We start from the raw sequence: 22,671 nt of genomic DNA, 5'->3' as shown, positions 1-22,671 counted from the left end.
GACATCCCATGACTGAGTTTCTGGTGCTTTATGAGAAGAGGGTAGGGCCGGGCGGTGGTGGCGGTGCACGCCTTTAATCTCAGCACTTGGGAGGCAGAGTCAGGTGGATCTCTGAGTTCGAGGCCAGCCTGGTCTACAGAGTGAGATCCAGGACAGGCTCCAAAACTACAAAGAAACCCTGTCTCAAAAAAAAAAAAAAAAAAAAAAAAAAAAAGAGGGTAGGGGACCAAACACACACACACACACACACACACACACACACACACACACACACACACACATACACACGCACTTTGCCCTCTCCACTACAGTACTCCAGAGTCTGCCCACTTACTGTACACATTGAGATATCAGTTTGGAGGAGAGTGGCCTTCACTGTTTTTTGTATCTCTGTTCTTCTCTGTGGTGTTTTCGGGGCCCCCAGTTGTCAAGCTGTCTGTCTTCTTCTGTAACTAAAGAGAGCAAAGGCCAAAGTCAGTCCTGGAGGCAGCAGGCCAGCTCAAGCAGCCTCTTGTCTCAGGGGGCGTCGGCCGCCTGAAGACACTCAGACACTCTCCAATGCAAAAGATGACTGCCCACACATACACGTGCTTTCCAGATTTTCCAGATATAGCCTGGGTGCTTGTGACCTGCTTACAACCCACGACATCATCCTGGTCAGCAATGTCTGGACAAGTCGGCCATGGCCCATAGCCCCAGGCCTGGGGGCTGAGTTCCTGTTTCAGGCTTAGCGCTAGCACATCTTGTTCACGCCTCCTTCTCTAGGGCCAGGATGGCATCCTGGAGAGACTTGGCATTCCCATTGGGTATTGGGATGTAGGACTGAAGACTCAGGTCCCCCAGAGCGATGGCTAATGGGATGGCCATGGTGGCAGAGGCCTTTGCAGCCTTCTCATTGGAGTCTGGACTGGGAATGCCCTTTGGTGTGTACAGGTTCACCCTTAGCCTTTTAGATTTTCAGAGCTGGCATCTTGTGACTTCCTGGCAGGGGACTCAGGGTTGCTGGTCTGTGCTTTCAGTCAACTTATATGCTTTTGCCATATATTTGTGACTGTGACATGTATACTGGGGGTGTGCATTGGAAGATGTGGCTGAGGGAGATGTGACCAGTACCAGGCCACACCTGGGAAAGAAGGCAGAAAAGATGGATACAGGCCCCTCTATTACCAGGAAACTTGGATGGATGGGTACTGAGCAGGAAATGAGAGCATGGGGGTATCTTGGGTGGTGAGGTCACAGTGGCCAAGGTGAGGTCTGGAGTGTATAAGGAGTAGGGAAGCTTTTCTGGGTGCATGGGTGTCCTGGTAGGAGCAGGGGGTATTGTGGGTAGAGAAAGACTGCACCCGGCAGCCACATCAAGCAGGAGACATGGACTGAGTTCTTAGTGTCTGCGCTACTGGAAGAAGAGATGTTCACATGGGCTCCAACAAAAAAAAAAAAAAAGCTAAATTGCTCATGGGAATCTGTGCCAAGAGTAGAGAGGCTCCTACTCTCTCCTGAGATCCAGCATCCCCAGGGTCCTAGAACCTCTCCATCCCCTGGACCACAGGAGTAGCTGAGCTGCCCTGTGTGCTCTAAGTCTGAAAGCATGGACCTGGGTGCTTGCTTTGTTCTTATGTCTTTTTCAATGAGGCCATCACTGAACAGGCATCCTGGCCTGGAGGAGGACAGGGGCCAGGGAGGTGCTAAGAGACACTGTAGAGGCTGTGATGCACAGTGGTTTGTTCTCCAGGCTCACACAGCTGTGTGCTGGCTCTCATCGGCCAGCACAGGAAAGCACTGCCCTTCTCTGGGAAGAGACTCTGCTTTTCGAGACCCCTTGTCTCACTGAGCTTGGCTCTGGTGCCCGCCCTTTGTACAGCCTGGCCGCGAGTCCCCGACTCGACTGCCTGGGTCCTCTGCACTGCCTTTACCTCCTTCATGGCGTCGTCCATCTGCTTCAGCTCCTCATAGTGTTCTCGAGACTCCCAGAGTGGCCGTAGCATGGTCTCCTCGACAATGGGGAAGAGCTGGGAAGGGGAGGGTCCAAGGTCAGCCCGCCAATGTTAAGCTGCAGAGAACACTGGAGGACAGCTGTCAGGCCCTTGGGGTACCTGGGAGCCCCAGGGGTCTCACTTCCCAGTGGCCCCAAATCAAGGCCTTCAGAGAAACCCAAGGTGATGGGGTGTGAATCTCCTGGCCAGTTCCAAGTCCTGGAGACCCTGGCACAGACCCGACAGACCCACCCATCTCCCATTTTTGTCTCTGGCACAGATTCTCCCTCCTATAATTTCTCAGAGGACCCCAGAAAGCCTACTAACTCCTCTTGCCCCCCACTCCTTCCAGTAAGACAAGGGGTAGGTATGGCCTCAGAGGATCTTATGTAGGGGACGGACCTGACAAAATTCCTGGTGGTGGTCATGGGAATGAAAAAGAGGTGGGTAGCTCTGAGACACCCGGAGAATGATGGGCAGGAGGCGGGGTGAGACAAATGGGTTGGCGAGAGGTAAGTGTGTGTTTGGGACCCCGGGGGCTGGAAGTGGTGGCCTTAGGCAGGATGTGTGGGCAGCTCTGGGGCTTGGGAGGTGGAGGCACAGAGGTGGGTTCCCCAGCCCCAGGCACCAATTCCAGGTGCTCCTTTAAGGTGAAGCCTGGAAGGACAGGAGAGCCAATGGCTGGTACAGCTGGCCGGGTCTTAAGGCTGGCAGAGATGGGCAAAGTGGGCCCCGAGCGCCTGCCGGTAGTCACACATGGAGCTCCTCTTTGAAGAGCACCGGAGGGGGTGGAACTGGACACAGCAGGAGTGGCTGCCAGGCAACCGTCACCGTGACAGCAGAGGATGAAGCTGTAGAGGGTTCATGTGTGCGCTCCTGCATACACAGTGCATACTCCCGAAATGTGCACGCACGCACGCACGCACGCACGCACGCACGCGCGCGCACACACACACACACACACACACACACACACACACACACACACACACACACACACACGTGTGCCCCCGTGTGTCGACGGCTGCTGTACCACCGGTGGGACCGCTCACCTTGGTCACTGTTTCAAACATTGGGATCAGGACAAACTTGATGAAGCCAATCTGGGCCGTCGCTTTGGTCACTTTGTCTCTGTCCATGAACGGGGCCACAGGAAGGCCTTCCGATTTCTCGCGGTCGCTCTGCAGGGAACAGAGGGACGGTGACATGAAAGGCACAGAGGCCCATGGACTCGGGCACACAGAGCAGCCCTGTTCTGAGGGGAAGGGCAGGACACGCCGCCCAGCTGTGATCCTCACGGTCACACAAAAGCAGTACAATGGCGAGGACACAGAGAGCCCGCGGTACATGGGCTGGCTACACACAAGCCAAGGCGAGGTGAGCGGGTCGGAGCCATAGGGACCAGGTCTAGAGACAGACGGTTTACAAGGCTCCACTCGACAGCTCCTTGTCTGCATCATTTCATGCCTGGATCTCCCTGTAGCTATCCTATGAAGACCATCTTGTTTGCATTCACCCCTCCACAGGGGTCCTCCCTCCCCTCAAGTCTTGCTTCTTGACTCAGAGCCACATTTCTTGAGTCTGCTTCCAAAAGTGGCTCTGTGAGTGGCAATGGGTGGCAGTTTAATCATCCCCTGCCCGCCCCCTTTCTTTCCTGGTGGCCGTGGTCTCACATGTATATCACAGCCTATGTTGTTTCTGCTGTATGTCTACACAGTCAGTGATGTGGAGGCTGCTGGGGTGTGGGATGGATATGCCAATCACCCTGGTCGGCTCTTTCCGATGCAGCCCCGCCCACAGAGCGGGAAGGAGAGCTCACAGTTCAGTGCCTCTTACCTGCATGAAATATTCTTCCAGTAAACAATCCACCCATGGTTCCGCCACCTCCATGGGACGGACTTCGTTGGAGATATCACAGCATTTTATGAGAATCATCTTCAGCTGAAAGAGACGCGGCATTGAGGGCCGTTGACGGCAGACCCCACACACCCACCGCTGCTGTGGGTCGACTGGATTCGCCATCATAGGTGGGAAAAAAGGAGGGGATGGGGGTGGGGAGGGGTGCTGGCCATCGATGACCATGGAGTTTTTTCCATCTGGAAGGGCACTCTGCTACAGCACTTGGCACTGGGACCCTTGCAGTCTGGATTTCCCAGTTTCCCTGAGGAAGGATGGGGTCCCATTGCATCCACAGAGCATCAGGTCACAAGCTTTTAGAACATCAACTGTAAACCATCAAGTTGAAAATTGAGTGCGTGCTCAGGCTCTCCCATGCTGCAACTGTCCGACTCTGCAGCTCAGGCCGGCTTTTAGAACTCAAGGCTGGCCTTGAACTCCTATTCTTCCTGCCTCCCAGCTGCCTGGGTTACAGGTTATGTGTCACCATGCCTGGTTCTCAAAACAATGTCGTCGCAGGGCCACGATAAGAAGATGCAAATTCAAGGTCTGCCTAGGCGACACTGAGTTCATGGCCCGCCTGGACAACTCAACGAGACTCTGGTCTCAAACTTCCAAGTGAAAACAGGGCTGGGGACATGGCTGAGCTACAGTACAGTGTTTGCCTGTCATACATGAAGTCCACCGCCTTGACACGTAAAATAATTCTACAACTGTGGGAAATATAAGACGAAGATATAGAAAGAACATCGTTAAGAGGCAATGGTTAAGAAGGGTATTGGAAAGAGAGCCCAAGGGGGACCCCTGAGTGGTGGTGAAATGGTGTCAAAGGCCTTGCAAGCCCATGTTCCAGAACAGTGGGGATGGGGGGAGGTCAGCCCAGCACTGCTCGCCTAGGGGCGTGTCCCTCAGGCAGAACCCCGATTATGGAACTGGAAGACTGCACAAACTCATGCAAAAGGGCTTCAGCTCTGCTGTTTCCACACACAGAGCTTTCCTGTGCTAGTCCGTCTCTGTGCCTGGGGCGTCATGTGCTGCAGACAGCCATCCCGCGATGAACCGAGCATGTGACTGCACGGTCCTGCATAGGTCCACTGCCTCCAGCCTCCACGCCACCCCAGAGCCCATGTCCCTTGAAGCACTGTCACGCGCCCGCTGCATCCTCTTGGGTGTGGTCTCCCAGGACTGTGTACTTCCTCCCAGGCAGGAGGCTAGCCACTCCCCCGGAGTCCAGCAGGGCTGGGGCAGGACAGTCGAAGGATTCTGCCCAAGTGTTTCTCCTGAGCTAGCTGGACCATCACCTCCGCCTGCTGTGGGAGCTGGTGCCTGGTGCTCTGGCCTCGGGCCAGGCACAAGCATCATTCAATACTGTGACCTTTCTGGATAAAAGTGGGGGCTACTGTCCAGGGTCTGAGGGTGAGCAGGCAGAAACGTCCATCTGAGGCACACAACCTTAAGCCATGGCCTGCCTGCTTTGCTGACTTTTCCATGTAGGAGAGGGAACATGGCCTGGCTACGCACAGGCCTTATGTCTGCATAGCGGGGCGGACCGACCCTTTCACTCTGGCTGGGCCTTGAAGGACCTGTGGATATTTGCTGCACAGACCCATTTCTAGTTCCTGGGCAGCGATCCTTCTTTGCTGCTCTGTATTGGAACTGGCTCCAGCCCAGAGGCAGTTACAAGCTTGGTCTGGATGGCCTCATGGGGGAACTGCCCCAGACTAGACACTGTGGCCTCGGTAGTGGCTGGGTCAGGCATGTGGATATGTCTTCGGGCTGCGTTCTGGGTACTTCTACTTCCTTGGCCCAGGAGCCCCACCTCCACCCCACCCTCACCATCCCCCCCTCAGAGGCTTGGACTATGGACTTTTTCTCCCAGTCCTCTCAGTCCCTCCCCCAGCCTTTGGGGGCCCTGCTGTGATGCAAGTGCAGTCAGCCTGATCCTGTCCCAGGGAGAAGTGGAGCCCGGGGTGGCGGTTCTTCCCACACCTCCTGATCACTGGGCAGAGACCAAGGTAGGCAAATCTGCCTGCGGTCTGGCTTATTGTCCTATCTACCCACCTTCACACTGGGCAGACCCTTTGAACTCCAGCCTGTCACGCAGCCCGGAAGCTAGCTTTCCTCATATCACAGAGGGAAATAAGGCATGTAGGGGACAGCCTGCTTGCTCCCCTCAACCTCTTCTGATCGTCCTTGGCTTCATGCTTTTGGTCTTTCCCCAGACCTTAGCAGATCTTGCCATGGATGCCATGTGGCTGTACAGGAGCCCCCTGTATCCCTGCTTTTGCTTTTTATGCTTTTAGTTACCCAAAAATAACATTAAGTAGAAAGTTCCAGAAATAAATAGCCCATCAGTTTTAACCTCCATGCTGCTCTGCGCAACACAGAAAGATCTCCCGCCATCTTCGTCCTACCCAGGATGGGAGTCTTCTTGCTGACTCTGGTCCATTTTGGACACATTGTCTGCTCATTATCTACGGTGAGGTCCTCTTGTTATTCTACCTTATTTTGGTGTGGGCTCTTAAGAACCTAATTTGTAAGTTAAACTTTGTTGCAGAGATGTGTGTGTGTGTGTGTGTGTGTGTGTGTGAAGAGGAAAGTATACACAAGGTTTGCCCCCCCCCCCCCCATGGCTTCAGGCACTCACTGGGATCTTGAGAGGTGTCCTCTAGGGACAAGGAGACAACTGTGCCTCTCTTCATTCCTTAGAAAGGGGGTGCTCCCCAGGCAGGGGGATCGGGATCTGTCCCTGGTCTATGGGCAGACTTCTGGAACCTAGTGCCTGTGGTGTGACGCCTTGCACAGCCTTGGTGCAGTGGGAAGGGGCTTGGACCTGCCTAGGCTCAGTGTGCTGGGCTCTGCTGACTCCCCATGGGAGACCTCAATTTGGGGGATGTGGGGATGCGGGGTAGCAGGAAAGAGGGCTGGGGGGTGGGAGGAGGGAGGAGGGGGGATCTGTGGATAGTATGTGGAGTGAGTAGAAAATTTCTTAATAAAGAAAGATGAAAGAAAAAAAAAAGAAAGAAAGGGAGTGCTCTTGGAGGCCCTGACTTGGGGAAGACACATCCTCCCACTGTTCGGGTGTTAGCTACAAGGGCCCTTCTTTCTCTGCACCTGTCTGCTCACTGGGAGTCAATCTTTTGTAGTAATGACCTCCTGAAGGCTCAGTGTTATGGGATGGGAAGCCACAAATTCAGCCCAACCTAAGAAAGGCATCCTCATTTACTGTCTGTCAGCTCCTCTGGAGGAGGCAAAGTGATGTTATTGGTTTTAAAGACTTATTTATTTTTATTTTATGTGAATGAGCGTTTTTGCTGCATGTATGCATATGTACTATGTGTGTGCAGTGCCTGCAGAGGCCAGAAGAGGGCATCGGATTCCCTGGATCTGGATTACAGGGTTACAGAACGAACCCAGGTCCTCTGTAACAGCTGTAGGACCTCTTAACTGCCGAGCCATTTTTCTAGCCTGGTATGTTTTAAAGAGATAAACAACTTTAGCCGGGCGTTGGTGGCGCACGCCTTTAATCCCAGCACTCGGGAGGCAGAGCCAGGCGGATCTCTGTGAGTTCGAGGCCAGCCTGGGCTACCAAGTGAGCTCCAGGAAAGGCGCAAAGCTACACAGAGAAACCCTGTCTCGAAAAACAAACAAACAAAAAAAAAAAAAAAAAAAAGAGATAAACAACTTTAAAAGAGACTATGGTGCATGTCTTGAAAGTAAGACACAGAACAATTAACTTAATCCCTGAATGCTGGGATGCTATATTGTTAATTATTTTGCTAATGCATCTTGCTCATTTTGAAATTAATTAATTTTTGAGACAGAGTCTCACACTATAGTCCAGGCTGGCTTGGAATTCATTATATGTTCCCCAGGTGGCTCTGAAGTTGCTGCGATCTTTCTGCCTCAGCCTCTCTAGTGTTGGGATTACAGGGATGACCCAGCATGCTGGGTTTGCATTTTGCTTTTTAGAACACCATGCACACTTAGGCCACCTCCTTAAGGGAGAAGGTTGTCCTTGACCCATGGAGTACTCTTCAGGAGGCAGCCTTGTCCACTGCTGGCCCAGGAGGAGTTGTGACACTGAAATCCAGTCACCCCAGCACTCCACGGCCAGGTGAGACACCCGGGTTCCTGGTTCTCCCAACAGCTATGGCTCAGCTTTCCAAAGACTCAACAGACACAACCTACCAGGGTCAGGTGCTCCTCATTGCTGTAGTCAAAGCTCTCCATCTTTTCTTTGAAAGAATCCATAATTTCAGCGTGCCTTGCCATGTCGGTGGCCAAGATCAATGTGATCATCCCCTGAATGGGAAGAGGACACAGTGTCACCACATACCAGGACCTCAGCGGGTGCTCCTTACACAGTGCTCTGAGCTCCTATGTGACCATCACTCACATGTGTGCTCTGTCTGTCCCTGTACCATGTCCACAGCTGCAGATCACAGGCTGACAGGGTAACAGATGGGCCATCCCACTGACTCAGAAAACCAGGCAGATTTTAGCCAAGGCTCGAAGTCTCCTAGACTTAGTCATCTAGGTCTGTAATTAGCTCTGTGCAGAGCTTACTGACAGGTATTAATAATGAAGTTTCCAAGACAATTTTCCCATTGTCTCATACAGAGTATCTAAGTCGGAACAGACTTGGTAACATTCCCACTATCAAGTTTATCAATGAGGATCCAGTGGGTTTGTAAATTATAGCTATGCTATGGTTTGAACATGGCTGATGCCCTCCTAAACTCAGGTTGAAATCTGGTCCCTAGAGTGACTGTGCTAAGAAGAAGTGGGATCTTTAAGGAACGCTTGGGTTCTACCCTCAGGAAACAATTCATATTCTCCCCCACCCACCCAGCACTGGGTTAAATCCACAGGGAGTGAATTCCCACTCTTGCCCTTTGACCTTCTGCCGGAATCCTTCACCAGAAACCGAGCAGATGTAGATGCCAAACTCTTACTCTCCAGCCTCCAGAACTATGAGTGAAGATAAACCTCTCTCTTCACTTTTAAAATTACCCGGTCTGTGGTATTTTATGATAGCAGCTGAAACTGGACTAAGGCAGTTACCTAAATACTGCTTTAGGAAAAGTAGCATAATCCAAAACTATAATCACACACCCATTCTTTGATTTCTTTTTCTGCCCATCTAGCTTTCCATGCATCTACTGTATTCTACTTGTCTAAATGTCTACCCATCCTTCCATCCATCATCCACTCACCATCTAACCATTTGCCATCCACCACCCATTCTTTCTTCCATCCTTTATCCAACCATCTGCTACCCACTCCCAACTCATCCATCTGTGCTCAACCTATCCATCCATCTTTTCATTCACTATCCAACTGTCTGCCACCCACCCACCTACCCACCCACCCACCCACCTACCTACCCACCAATCCACCCATTATCCACCCACCCACCATCTATTATCCACCCGCCCATCATCCATCCATCCCACAAAACATTTACATGACATCTCTCTACTGGGTGTAGAGCTTCACTTTCCCAAGAAAATAAGACCTCCAGCCTCAAATGCCAAAGTCAAACAATCAATATGGAGAATCTCAAATGTCTATTTCTTGTGTGTAGTGTGTGTGTGGGGGAGCGACACATCACCTTGCATTTTGAATTATGAACTTTTTTTTCCTGTAAAGACTGTTATTAACAGAATATTCTGTTATCCCTCAACATCTTCAACGGCAAATTGTTCTGTACGTGTGAGTGTGGGTGCACACATGCCATAATTAGTACATGTGGCGGTAGGGGGACGACCTTGGTTGTTGGTCCTTGCTTTCCACCCTGCATTAGGCAGGGTCTCCTGGTGTTCACGGTCAGTGTACACCAGGCTCACTGGCCTGTGAACATCAGGTCATTCTGCCTCCCATTTCCCCGTAGGTGTGCACTGGACTGATAGACACCAGTACCACTGCGTCTAGCTTTGATGTGGGTTCTGGGGATTTGAACTTAGGCTGTCTGGCTTGTGCTTCACTACTTATTCTCCGAGAAAATATTTTAAAAACTTGGACGAATGATTTTTGTTTCCAGAAAAAGACTTACTTTAAAACTCTAACGTTTGGAGTAGGACAAGCCTTGTTGTCCCCATGGTGGCCAGCATGAAGAAGATCCTATTGGCGGGGATTCATTGTCTACACTTCCAGTTAGATGACCGCCTTTCTCTTTGGGAGTGCTGCTTGATGTACCTTGCTGGAGACGGCCACACTCTAAGGGACGCTCCATCAGGCACTCTGGGCAGCCACTGGGTGGCACTGGGCCTGTGTGGTCATCTCTCTTCCTAGCGTGCCCTTTACCCACTGTAGAGAAGGGTGGCTAGAGTTTGTCATAACAGACTATGGCACACACTTGGGGGCGGAGCTGCAAACGTGGGAGAGAGGGTGGAAGCCTACAGATAGAGAGGGCTGCACCCCGGATCAGCGATTCAGTATCGGCTGTCGTCATGCACTACACACAGGTAGCTTTGAACTTCTCAGGCAACAGACAAACAAGGAAATAATGGCCTATGAGGTGGCTGGTCTTTGAAATGCCACGCTTCTAGGTTCTCCAGGAAGGAGGCAGGTAAGCCTTTCCCCCACATTCACTTAGCTGTGTGGGGAAAGAGGCCAGCTGAGACGCGAAGGGCACAGTCCCCAAGGGATGGCAACACATGACCCCCAGAGAGCCCGGGGATGCTCCTTATGTGCGCAGCCTGAGTGGCCTGGCTGAGTGCTGCTGGCTATGGGGATATATAATCCCTTGTAGTTCTGGGGTCTGGAGGCCAAGATGAAGGTACCAGCACGTTCTTGTTTCCCCCAAGGCTTGGGAGAAGGCTCCTTCCTGCTCCTCATAGGTTCTGGGGGCCAGAAACCCCTTGACTCTGTCCATCCCAATATCTGCCTCTACCATCCTATGGCCTTGTACTGTCTTCTTGTCTCTCCTCTGTCCCTCATAAGGACACCTGTCATTGGTTTGGGACCCAATCCACAGAAGCACCTGGAGATCTTACTTAAGTAGGTATGCCAAGACCCCCTTTTTCCAAATAAGGCCTCCTTCACAGCTGAGGGTCAGCTACCACTGAACCACTTCAGACAGGAGTCACTCTGGGTCCTTCCATCCCTTGTAAGGACAGGACCTTTTGCATGGGGAGGGCAATGTTTTTTGTTTTTTTTTTTTTTTTTTCCCCCGAGACAGGGTTTCTCTGTGTAGTTTTGGTGCCTGTCCTGGATCTCGTTCTGTAGACCAGGCTGGCCTCGAACACTTGGTTCTGCCTCCCGAGTACTGGGATTAAAGGCGTGCGCCACCACCCAGCCTGGGAGGGCAATGTTTTAAAAGTGACTAGAAGTGTTTGTCTCAGGGCAGGAGTGACAAGATGGAATAATCAGTTAGGGCCGGTCATGATGGAGGTGAATGACCAGGTCCTACGTGGTGGGTGATAGTAGCTGAAACTACATGGCAGATATCAGCTTACCAGGCTGCATGTAACACAGGTGCCTGTCCAGGCCCCCTACTGCCTTGGGCCAATGACTTCCCTTTCTTTCCTCAGTTTCTTCCCTGACCCCAGGGACACAGGAATCATCTCAAAGGGAGCCATGAGGGTTGTATTCATGGCAGTGACATGCGGGCGACATCAGGTGTCTATGGCAAAGGCCCATCTCCTTGGGGACCGCTTTGGGCCCTGGAGGAAGCAGATAAAGTGGGCTGGTTCCAGGGTCCCTGGTGGGTACTGCTGTAGCCAAGAGCCTCCGAAGCGTGGGGCTCTGCTCGGACCCTACGAAGCTCTGGCCCCACACACCTGCCTGATCTGCCTGAAGCCCTCAGGTGGCACGTTGGAGAAGATGTTGCATTCGGGCCTCGCCAGGATCTGGAAGGCAATGGCGCAGTGGTGATTCTCCAGCGGCGAGATGTCGTTGTAGCGCACAGCCAGTTCTGTGCGGGCGTTGATCTGGTACCTAGGATGTGTGGAGAGAGCGGGAAGTTCAGGCACCCCGCCACTGGCATTTGTACGCCATGGTGTACATGGTTCCTGCAGAAGTTGGAAGTGCCTAAGGCCTAATGACCAGATGCCATCTGCTCACACCAGAAACTCGCTTCACTTGAACCCCAGACTCTCATGCTCCTATAACTAGATATCCCCGGCCTTCAAGTCTAACCCGTGACCTCAGCTCTCTCTCCAGGGTGATGCCTTGAAGGCACTGAGGTTCCAGAAACTGTCATATTTTCAGTATATGCAAAGACAAGATTTCAGGAAAGGGAAAACAGGTTTCTCATCCACCCCCCCTCCATGTATGTATAAATACGCATATTTTAACACATATATTAACAGGATCTCATTCTGTAGCTGAGGGTGGCCTGGAACCTGGGATCTTTTTGCCTCACTCAGCCTCTAAGAGCTGGGGTTACAGGAAGAGCCTTACTGTGCCATTCTAAGGGTTGAATTTTGAGGTTAATGCTAAAATTAACTCTTTGCCAGTCTGTTGTTGGCAGCTGTGGTGATCAATAAATGTGCAGAAAGGTAATAAATGAGTTATTGGGCATGCCTCTGAGGAGTACTCATGGCCACACTTGGCATCTATTCTGTCCTGAGGAGTAGATATGGCTAGACCTGGACTCGTTTTGTACTGACAAATGGATGCATGGCCCCAAGGACATCTGATGTCCCTGAACAAAGGTACATTAGAAAAAAACCTATGTGTCACTGAATGCAAGCCCACACCATAACGAGGGACTCTGTCAATACCATGGGTAGCATTCTACCTAATGGAGACAGGAGGTGCTTAGTGGCCCAGACCTGCAGTCCCCCAGCCCCGCCCCCACTCATTCTAGACCTGACCCTCTGCCTGTGCCTTTGGAAGCAGCCTGGAGAGGGAGCACCCTGGCAGAGAATAGTGTGAAGTCCCACTGTCCCCCGCCTCGGGGAGGGGGCAGGCTGGTGCTGCCATGCGCCTTTAGAGCCTGGGTGGGGCTGACACAAAGGGATTGTGGCTGCCTGTATGGTTTGGTAACCTTGGAGGTACCCTCCCAGGGGAGGCCCAGGGCTCTGGATCAAGTCCAAAGCTGAGAACTGCATCCTGCAGGATTAGGGGTCTAGGCGGGCAGCTCCGTCTGAGAGCGATTGAAGGGTGAGCTGAGTTCCCCTGGGAGAAGGGGCACTTTTCCAAGAAGAAACGAGAAAGAAACCCCAAACGTACGTGTTGTTGTACCCTGGGTGGTCCAGGTCATGGCAGATGGCTGCGGTCATCAGGACCAAGATGTCCATCTGGGAAAACTTCTCCTGGATTAGGTGAGAGTCAGGTGTCTGTCCTCCTCATGGGAGGGCAGGAGGGGTGGGGACAGACTGGGCTGCAGTGACAGGGGAGGACACAGTCCCTGCAGAGGTCGTAGGCCCCCTGGGCTGGGGGAGTGGAGGATGCAGCCAGTCATCAGGGTTAGGGATGGAGGGTGGGGGCTGGCAGGACCCACCTGGAGGCCACAGAGCCAGACCATGCTGTACATCATCTGCGTCACACAGAAGCAGTGACGGAAGTTATGGAAGGGGTTGTTCCTGTAGTTGTCGTGCACGCAGAGCTGTGGGGGAGGGGAGGGTTAGCTCACGCCCCCTGCTCCCACAAGGCTCCCAGAGCTTTGCATGTTCAAGGCCAAGGCCTCGGGTGTTCCCAAGTTCACCATCACAGAACAATGTGGCCGGGAAGCCCTGCAATGTCCTGCCACTGTACAACCTGGGGGCAGGGACTCAAGTATCCCCCAGGTGTCTTCTGAGCCACACTGGGATAGAAAGCTGGGAGTGGGGCAGGGATCATTCCACCAGGGGCTCTAGGTTCCCAGGCAATGGGACAATTAACAGGCTTTCAGTTCTTGATTCACAATAATGTTCTATCTCTTAGAAAAAGATCTGCTACTAAGCACCCAGACCTACCCCCATATACATACAGCCACCCACACCATACACAACCCTGATGCACCCACTCTCACAAACTCCCAGAGACACGCTCTCACATCCACATGGCCACAGAGACACACACTCTGACAACCACACACATTCTCACATGCACACTCCCAGACACACACACACACACACACACACACACACACACACACACACTTATACACTCATAGACATAACCACACACACACTCATATCATCTTCTTACCCACACCCCAAGACACACACGACACCCCCAACTCCACACACCCCTGCTTTAGTGAGCTGCCTTGTGGGTGTCTCCCTGATGGTTGTACCAGTTCCTCACGGCTCTGAGGGCATGGGAGGACAGATGGGACAAAGGACCTCATGGACCTCCCCTGGTACAGACACCCACTCTGCAGAAGCCCACTACCACTAGGAAATGCAGGGTAGGCCATTCCAGCGTGACGGGGGGGGGGGGGGGGGGGGAGGTGACAGGTTCAGATGTGGGCTCCGTCACTTACCAGCCACCTGCGGAGTGTGATGGGGTTGATGTTGAAGTCCCTGACCAGGCCGAGGTCATGGTACATATGCTCTAAGCAGCTCAGCATCTGTGGGAACGGGGTCAGGGGTCAGAGGTCAGGGGTCAGGGGGAGCAGGCAGGCCAGGTGAGCCTCTCTCTCATGCATTGTCCTGAACAGTGCCACCAAGGTGACCGGGGAAGGGCAGAACAGGTCAACTATAGGATCACCCAGATGGGGTTGGGGTCTGTGACAACCTCTATGCCTCCTGAGAGTGACGTAACAAGGTCAGAAAAGCTCATGAGCATTCCAGTCATGATAACAACCCTGTGTAGGGAGACAGGACTTCAAGGGGTGACACCAAAATGACCATAACCAGAGTAGAGTGTTAAGAGTTCAGAGGATGTTCATCCACCATGCATGTGGGTAGGGCTGTCACTGAGGGCCACCTCTTGCTTGCTCAAGGCTAGAGATGGGAAGGGCTTTGGTGAGCTGGAGTCCGCTCCTCTTGTTGGGACTGGAGATGCTTTCTAATGTCTTGATCTGGAGGGTGGACCTCTTGTCCGGACAAATCTGATTTCCAGGGACTCGGTCGTCTGTGGACACTTGGTGCAGGGTGAGAGAGATGTGGTGTTTAACTCTGCTGTCACCTTTTTTCAGGTCTCTGCAAACATCTCCCAGAGTTTTGACACTAACTAAGCCCGCGAGGAACAGATGAGGAATCTGTAACTAAGCCTGGTTAGAGAGGCTCTGCTTCCAGGAGAAGCAGGTCTCACGGAGACAGCAGATCTGCAATACAGAGGAACGGGACAGTCCTGTGGACACATGGCATGACCCCAGCAGAGAGCGCCTCCCCTAGGCCACACATCAGTGCCTGCCTGGTCCTGGGCACCAGTGTCCTGGTACCTGCACAGGGCAACGGTGGTCAGTGCTGCAGCCTGGCCTGTTTCCCTTGCATCCGGGCACCAGGTGGCAAATCCATGTGAGGGACTGAATTGTGTTCCATCAACATAGAATGTTGAGGCTCCGCTGTAACACCCCCACCAGCATGACCACACTGGGGACGGGGCTTTTACAGAGGCAACCAAGATAAATGTGGTCATCAGCAGGGGCACAACTCAATTTGACCATGACACTACTGTAGGGACAGATCAGGACACAGACACACAGAGATGACGGAGAGAAGATGCTAAGGGGACAGTGCAGGAATGACCAACCCAAGACATCTTGACCTTGACCTGCTGGCTCCAGGACAATGAGACAATAATGCACTGCTGTGGTTGAAGCCGCCCAGACTCTGGTGTTTGACATGGCAGACTGACAAAGGAAGTGTGTGCAGGCCACCAAGCTCCATCCTTTTTGTTATGCGATATGTATGGGCTGGGAATGCTGCAGTTAAGGCGAAGTTTTGTGACTACAATATGTCAATTCTGTTGGGAGCAGAGAATTCTACAGTTATTGCAAAGAGTTAATTTGGGAAACAGAAAAGAGTCTCTCCCCCAGACATAGGGGAACTCAGGCTGTCACAGAGCGTCCCGAGAGCATGCTGGCCATGCACTCATCTTCCTTGAGAAGCCAATGGCTTTGAAGATGATGGCCCTAGAGGGCGTTTCCTGCAGAGTGACAGGTGTTCTGGCCCTGGCTCCATGGGTGCTGGCAGGCGCCATCCCTCCAGAGCTACCAGCCTTCCCACCTCCTGAATGCCAGCCCTCAGGCCCCTTGGGCCATAGCCCTGAACCATTGTTTTGGCTGCAGAGGCCCAGACAGTGTTCTGAGCAACCCTGGAGAGATGAAACATTTGCTGTAAAATCACAGTTGAGAGATGCAGAGGGCTGCCAGACACAACCATCTGCTGCCACTTCTGCGATGGACATGGTGGCTTCGGAGCAGTCGTGATGGTCTGTCTGTTCCCTTGACAGTCCTCAACCCCAGCTGAGTACGTGCGTGAGTGAGCGGTGGCTCCTGGAGATGGTGATGAGCACTGATCAAGAGGGGAGGACTTCCAAGGCGACAGCGGGTGGTCCTTCCGTGTGGCAGAGCCGCCACCTTACTGTCTGCAGCCTCAGGATGAATCCCCAAGGGACCAGAGGCACTGGAACAACGTGAGATCACATCCTGGACTAAGTTTGAGGAGAGCACTGGGTAGAGCTGTGGGTGGATGTGGCATTGCCCCCATTGGAAAAGAGAGGTGAGCCACCCACAGGGCCCTGATGTTCCTTGCCTTCTCAGGCCTGGGTGGCTGCCCAGGTCCTCAGTGTATGTTCAGTCACGCATCTTTGCTGTCCACAACACTTGAATTTTCCAGAGGCCAAGGCTCTTGATTTTGGACGTTTCTGGCTTACCACCTGAAGGCAGCGAGGAGCCTCCCAAAGCATCCTGCTAGTCTCTCTGGCCAAAGCTATGGGGAGTGGAAGACGTCACATGGCTGGGTCCAGCTGTAAGAGCCATTCACCTTGCCCACTTGCCAGTCAGAGAGCAGCTGTGACCATGGTCTGTGATGGGTGATGCTTCTATTACGGATGCATGAATTCTTCAGCCTTGGGGACAACCTTCACCTGCCACCACAGGCAGCATTGTGCTCGGAGGCTCCACGGAGCAGGTAGCAGTGGCAGAAAAAACCTCAAGAACTGGTTTCTATGCAGCTGCTCTCACTAGAGACGTTGGCTGGTTAAAGTCAGTGACTGGGCATTGAGACCGTCCCAGAAGCAGAGCTGGCCACCCCCTGGTGGGAGGATCCACGTTCTGAGCCACCTCTGCCCAGGATCCACGTTCTGAGCCTCGCTCTGCCCAGGCCCAGGAGGTAATCACACGGACATGTCTCTTCAAAGCCTTGTCTCTGTTTCTGGTATCTGTGCTCAGGGGACTGTGACCCCACACGGACCTGGGAGGGCTGTACATCTAAGGCACTGCCTGAATGTTTGATTTCTGCGTGCCAGCCCCGCCCCTCAGAGCTGGAGCGCAGAGCCCTGGGCCGCTGTACCTCTGGTGGTTTGTTGATGGGCTGCTCTTCCAGGTGAGCTGGGCTGGGGCCTGCCTTCCTGTTTTGTTGTTGTTGTTTGAGTGTGTATGTGCTGGGAGGTTGTATGTGTGGGGGCGTGTGTGAGGGTGTGTGCACGTGGATGGGCGTGCATGAGTGTGGAAGCCAGAGGTTGATCTAGTATCTTTCTTTCTTCCTTTATTTTTTTTTTTGGGGGGGGGCGTGTGTGTGTGTGTGTGTGTGTGTGTGTGTGTGTGTGTGTGTGTGTGTTGAGACAGGGTTTCTCTATGTAACAACCCTGGCTGACCTGGAACTCACTCGGTAGACCAGGCTGGTCTTGAACTCAGAGATTTGCCTGCCTCTGTCTCCCAAGTGCTGGGACTAAAGGCGTGCGCTGCCACCCAGCGATGTGGTATCTTTCTTGATTGCTATCCACCTTATAACTGAGGCAGGATCTATCACTTGAACACAGAGCTCACTAATTAGACTGACTAGTCTATCTAACTAGCCTGCTCCGGGCATCTCTGCCTCCCTTGTGCTGAGATCACACGCAGTTGCCACACCCACCAGACATTTACACTGGTGCTGTAGATCCGATCCCCAGTCCTCACTGTGTACAGCAAGCTCCTTTAGCTACTGAGCATCTCCCAGCCTGGTCTCTGCTTTCCTGGCCAAAATTCCTCAGTCAAAGGACTTCTTAGGCTGGAAAGGGACATGCTGGAAGAGGTTTATTTGGGAAATGTGGGGACCCTCTCGTTTAAAGGCACAAAATCCCATTTGCTACATCTGGCCTTGTTAAAGGGAACAGGGAACATTTTTTTTTTTTTTTTGTCTATATCCACAAGTCTGTGCTTTGGAAAAGCTAGGAAGAGTCCTCTCAGGTTTTGGTGCGTTCTCCATGAGGAGGAGATTTATTCTTTCTCCATGTTGATAATTCTTAGCGAATGAGAAAATTTGAAGGGATATCTTCCTGTCAAAAGAGACTCCCATCTCTGCAAATCTTACATAGCCACTATCTTGTGTCCAGCTGCCTGGGGGCCTCTGCTGGCCGCTCTTCTCAGCAGGACACTCCTTAGGAGGCCCCTCTCTGCCGGAAGTAGCTCTTCCAAGCAGCGGCTCCGCCTCCGCACAGCTCCACCTCCCCATGCCTCCTACAGACACAGGGTGAACCCAGCCTGGGGCCCGGGTTCAGATGCTGGCCACAGGGGCACTTGGTGTCATCAGAAGGCCAAGGGTTGCTTTTTTTATTTTTATTTTTTATTTTTTAGCTCAGGTAAAGCCCCTTTGCCTTGGGCTCTGTCTCTTGTGTCCCTTTGAGCACATCGAGTGTCATTTTGATTTAAATGTTGGGGTTTTATTTCAGGGGTGCTTAACTTAAAAAAGAGACAGGAAAAAAAAATACACAGGAAGACTAGCCCAGACACAGTCCCCATTCAGGATTTACAGTCCTGAGCAGCTGTCCCCAGTGACTGGAGAACCCGGAGGTCCCTCACCTACCTCGTTGGGTTCCCAAAGCCAGACATCGAAGGTGGGCTTCCGCAGGGCTTCGATGGTCTCTGGGGAGAGCAGGTACTGGAAGGGATGGGAGTGGTGTGTTAGCCAGACCGTCGGACTTCTGTGAGTGAGAGCGGCTGTGGCCGAGGTCCGCGTGAACACTCTCTCCATTCTCCAGTCTCCTCACAGACACTATACAGACTCAGGGCTGCCTTTCTCTGGAAACTGTCAAAGGGCTCCCATCTGTAGTGGCCTGGGCTACTAGGGACTCCCAGCACCAGGGATTCCTAGGAACATTTGAGTGATAGAAATGTTCCCTCTGTTTATCATGATGGTAATTTCATGACTACACGTGTCAAAGCTCACAGTGTTCAGAGTCTAAGATAGCTCCGCAGCTGTCAATCGGACCTCAACAGTCAAAGCTATATAAAACGAAGAGAAGGGAAATAGACCACTGGACATAGGTTCAAATCCCTGCTGAGAAGCTCTGCTGGGTTTGTCTTGTGAGGAACCACCCCTGGAAAGTTAAGCCACACACTGGCTGATGAAGGCCTCAAGCCGAGGTTGGGTCCACTGGGCACCGAGGTTTAGGGTGAACTGTCAGAATCAAGGCTGATATTCTAGACTGCCATTCGGGTTAGCCTTCTTCATTTTTTAAGAAGGGACTGTTGTGAAGGCTGGCTCAGTTTTCCCAGGTCTGGGTTGTGTAATCCCTGGACAGGATCGCAAAAGATGTTGAACATATTTTCCCATGTGGAAAGAGGTTCATCTCCTGGATGATACTCAGTGCAAGGCTTGGACCGACGTGGAGCAAATCATTGCCTAGTGGGCACCAGGGACCTAGGAGGGCTTCCAGGAGAACCTGTGGGTGGTTGGCCTAACCTTAACGCAGAAGTGCGAGCCAGGGTTTAAGCAGAGGCCATCGCTGAGAAGGTGGCGCTCTTTGTAGGCATCCGAAACAACTTAACTCCGGGTCATAGCTACTTGACTCAGGGCTTGGCTGCTTTTAAAACACAGAAAACTTTTGTGCAAAGCTTTCCATAAAAACTCTGTGCTCTTCAGGGACAGGGGAGCCAGCGATGCCGATTATTAAGAACCTTGTTAAAGTCCCTTAGTGGAATGTTTGTACACAGATGTCTTTTACGGTCAGTTGCAGGCCCGGGAGGGAGCCAGAAGAGCTATTACCTCCCCCGCTCTGGAATGGCTTCTCTAAACAAATGTCCAAGAGAAAAATATCCTGCCTGACAACTTTCCACCCTTCCTGTGCCCGTGACAGGAATGGAGAGGGGCTGTTATCACTGCGCAGAGTGAGGGGCCAGCCTGGGCTCCCATGTCCTGGGTCTGGGGGGGAAGACGACATAGAGCTAGAATTGTCCCTGGACCAGAAACCCGTCTCACCTTGGGATAAGTGGGGACATCGCGTCGAGGTGTCAACTTCTTGTTATCCAGAAAACTGTATTTACAGGGACAGTTGGTCCTGGAGGGCAGAGGAAGAATTTAGTTACGGCCGTGGGCTCTGGCTAGGAGGCGCCCCGTGTACTGTTCAGGGCAACAGAGCAAAGGGAACATCCAGCCCCAGCCCCAGGACCCTTAGTCTCAGCCCCGGACCCGCATGGCCCTAGCCCCGGAATGCAGGGACCGACCCCACTGGATTTGTCAAAGGAGTATCCATCACGGAGGCTGTGAGATGCTTGGCTCTCAGCCTGCAAACAGGGGACACCCCGAAAGCCAGGTGATAATGCAGCCAGCGTTCTAATAAATTAATTAGTTTATTAATTATAAATGTATTTATTGTTAATTTACAATTAATAAACTTATAACTTAGAAATAAATTATAAACTTATTATAATTTATTAGTTTATTATGTAAAAGATTTTTACAAAATCTTTTTAAATGGCACAAGTAAACTATTTTTTTTCCTTTGCTTTCTTTCCTTTTTTTTTTTGAAGATAGGATCTCACATAGCCCAGGCTGGCCTCAAACTTGCTACGTAACCAAGGATGACCTTGAAATTCTGAGCCCCCTGCATGCTAGGATTAAAGAGGTGCCTTTGCATCCCTCGTTTATGTGGCGCTGGAGACAGAAGCCAGGGCTTCATGGGTATCAGGCAAGCGATCTACCAATTGAGCCGCATCCTACACACAGCGGACATTCTTGTTCTCAAAGATTCAGCTGGGTGTGCTGGAACACACCTGTGACGTCAGCGCCCAGGTGATGGGGCTGAAAGCTGACTCTTGCGTTTGCAGCCAGCCTGGGCTATAGATGGAGATCCTGACTCAAAACAAAGAAAACCCAACAAACACAGGAGAAAACCAAAAAGAAACCCTCAAGTCCTCACTCATCCACTTTCTCCCTAAGCCCCACACCCTGGAAGCCTTTCTGAGAACAGTTTGGGGTGTCCTTTCAGAAGGTTTGGAGGTCCAGAAAGACATGGCTAGACACCTGAGCTTTCCAATGGTACTTGGTGTTGGGTTAAGAAAAAGGGTGGGATTGTGGGAATGTATGGTTACAATTTAATCCTTTTCATAACATCACAAATGAAAAAGATCACAAAACAGTCTTTTTGAGTTTTTTTTTTTTTCCTTCTTAAAAAACGAGTTGAACATACCCGGGAAAACACCAGGGAGGGAGACTTCCCAATGGATTTAAACTGAAGGCATGCCTGTGTGTTGTCACTACCAGGGACCCCCCGCTTGCCTCTATCTGGGTTGTCTGGAGTCTTCTGTGAGCCTGGGATGTTTCCAAGCCCAGAATCATAAATCTATTCCTTTTGAAATGCAGCCTTTGGTTGTCTCCCTCCCAGAAACTATCAGGTTGTTGTGATGGTCACTGTACCAAACATAGATTTAATGCATTCATAACAGAAGGAACCAATCAATAGTCCAGTGAAGCCATTCCACTCCCGTCCTGTTCATACATCACCCTCTCCAATTTCAGATCAGTCTAGCTCTTGGCTGTGTAGGGTACATTGTTTCCCTCAGCCTCGTTTGTATAAATATTCGCACTGGCTGTTCTCTCTCTCTCTCTCTCTCTCTCTCTCTCTCTCTCTCTCTCTCTCTCTCTCTCTGTCTCTGTCTCTGTCTCTCTCTGTCTCTGTCTCTCTGTGTTCCCTCCTGCCCCGCCCCTCCCGCTGCCGCCCCCTCTCCCCAGCCTGGACCATATGGACCATATGGAAGCCCTCACAGGGCATGATGCTGACTGCTGGAATCTGGCCCCCTTCCTTGAGGGACAACCAGGTTGCCGGGTGCTTGCTGACCCGGCCTCGGCCAGTCACTTCTCACTCTGGGCCCCGTTGCCACAGGAGCCAGCATCCTCCAGCTGGCCGAACAACTGGCACAGTGCCTCTTCTTTTTGTTCTGTTTGCAGCTCATTTTTGCCTCATTTCCTGGGCTTCCCATCCTCCCCTCCCCTGGGGCTCAGTTCATGGTCAAGGCCGTTTGTTTGGGACAAAGGCAGAGATTACAGACCCCAAGTCTCAGTCACCATCGCGTGCTTCTGCATTACCCGACCCTGGCATTATTTCCTACTTATTCCCTCCTTGCATGGTGCTGTGCCAGAGACCACGGTAACCACATTCTGCAGTAGGGCTGACTTCTGCTCTGAGTGTGACCTGGACATTGGAATTCTTTCCTTTCAGGTTAACAGAGGAACGGGGGGGGGGGGGGGGTCTAAGGAGAAGACATTCTGCCTAGGGTGCTGGCAGGCTGTGTGTGTGCCCCCGATGCCCCCAGGTAGGTTCTGTGGATTCAGACCTATCGGTGTGTTCACAAGCAGACTAACGTCTAATGTCGGTCTGTTCTTCAGGCTCATGGGTGTAGAGCTAGCTGCCCCCTGCTGCCTAAGAAAGGCAAGAATGTGGCACTTGCACCCCTCAAGGGTACCTGTCTTCACAATCCAGGGGAGGCTGCACAGCC

The 22,671-nt window shown here is 52.1% G+C and overlaps 1 protein-coding gene across 4 annotated transcripts in view; it reads right to left on the bottom strand.

The window, feature by feature from the left end:
* Pde9a (phosphodiesterase 9A) overlaps positions 1-22,671 on the bottom strand; it is a 95,594-nt gene that overhangs the window by 2,001 nt on the left and 70,922 nt on the right. For all 4 annotated transcript variants that reach the window (XM_076558478.1, XM_076558479.1, XM_076558480.1 and 1 more), the window contains 11 exons: positions 20,156-20,234; positions 18,761-18,835; positions 14,290-14,376; positions 13,324-13,428; positions 13,053-13,135; positions 11,657-11,813; positions 8,061-8,174; positions 3,810-3,914; positions 3,026-3,154; positions 1,914-2,009; positions 335-452 (listed from right to left, as the gene is read on the bottom strand). In XM_076558478.1, coding sequence (XP_076414593.1) covers positions 351-452; positions 1,914-2,009; positions 3,026-3,154; positions 3,810-3,914; positions 8,061-8,174; positions 11,657-11,813; positions 13,053-13,135; positions 13,324-13,428; positions 14,290-14,376; positions 18,761-18,835; positions 20,156-20,234 — 1,132 coding nt within the window. In that variant the 3' untranslated portion in view covers positions 335-350. The remainder of the gene's footprint in view (positions 1-334; positions 453-1,913; positions 2,010-3,025; positions 3,155-3,809; positions 3,915-8,060; positions 8,175-11,656; positions 11,814-13,052; positions 13,136-13,323; positions 13,429-14,289; positions 14,377-18,760; positions 18,836-20,155; positions 20,235-22,671) is intronic.

This window comes from Peromyscus maniculatus, chromosome 21 (genome assembly GCF_049852395.1).
Source record: "Peromyscus maniculatus bairdii isolate BWxNUB_F1_BW_parent chromosome 21, HU_Pman_BW_mat_3.1, whole genome shotgun sequence".
Classification (NCBI taxonomy): Eukaryota; Metazoa; Chordata; class Mammalia; order Rodentia; family Cricetidae; genus Peromyscus; species Peromyscus maniculatus.
The sequence above is the reverse complement of the archived record's forward strand: the minus strand, read 5'-3'. Positions and strand labels throughout refer to the sequence as shown.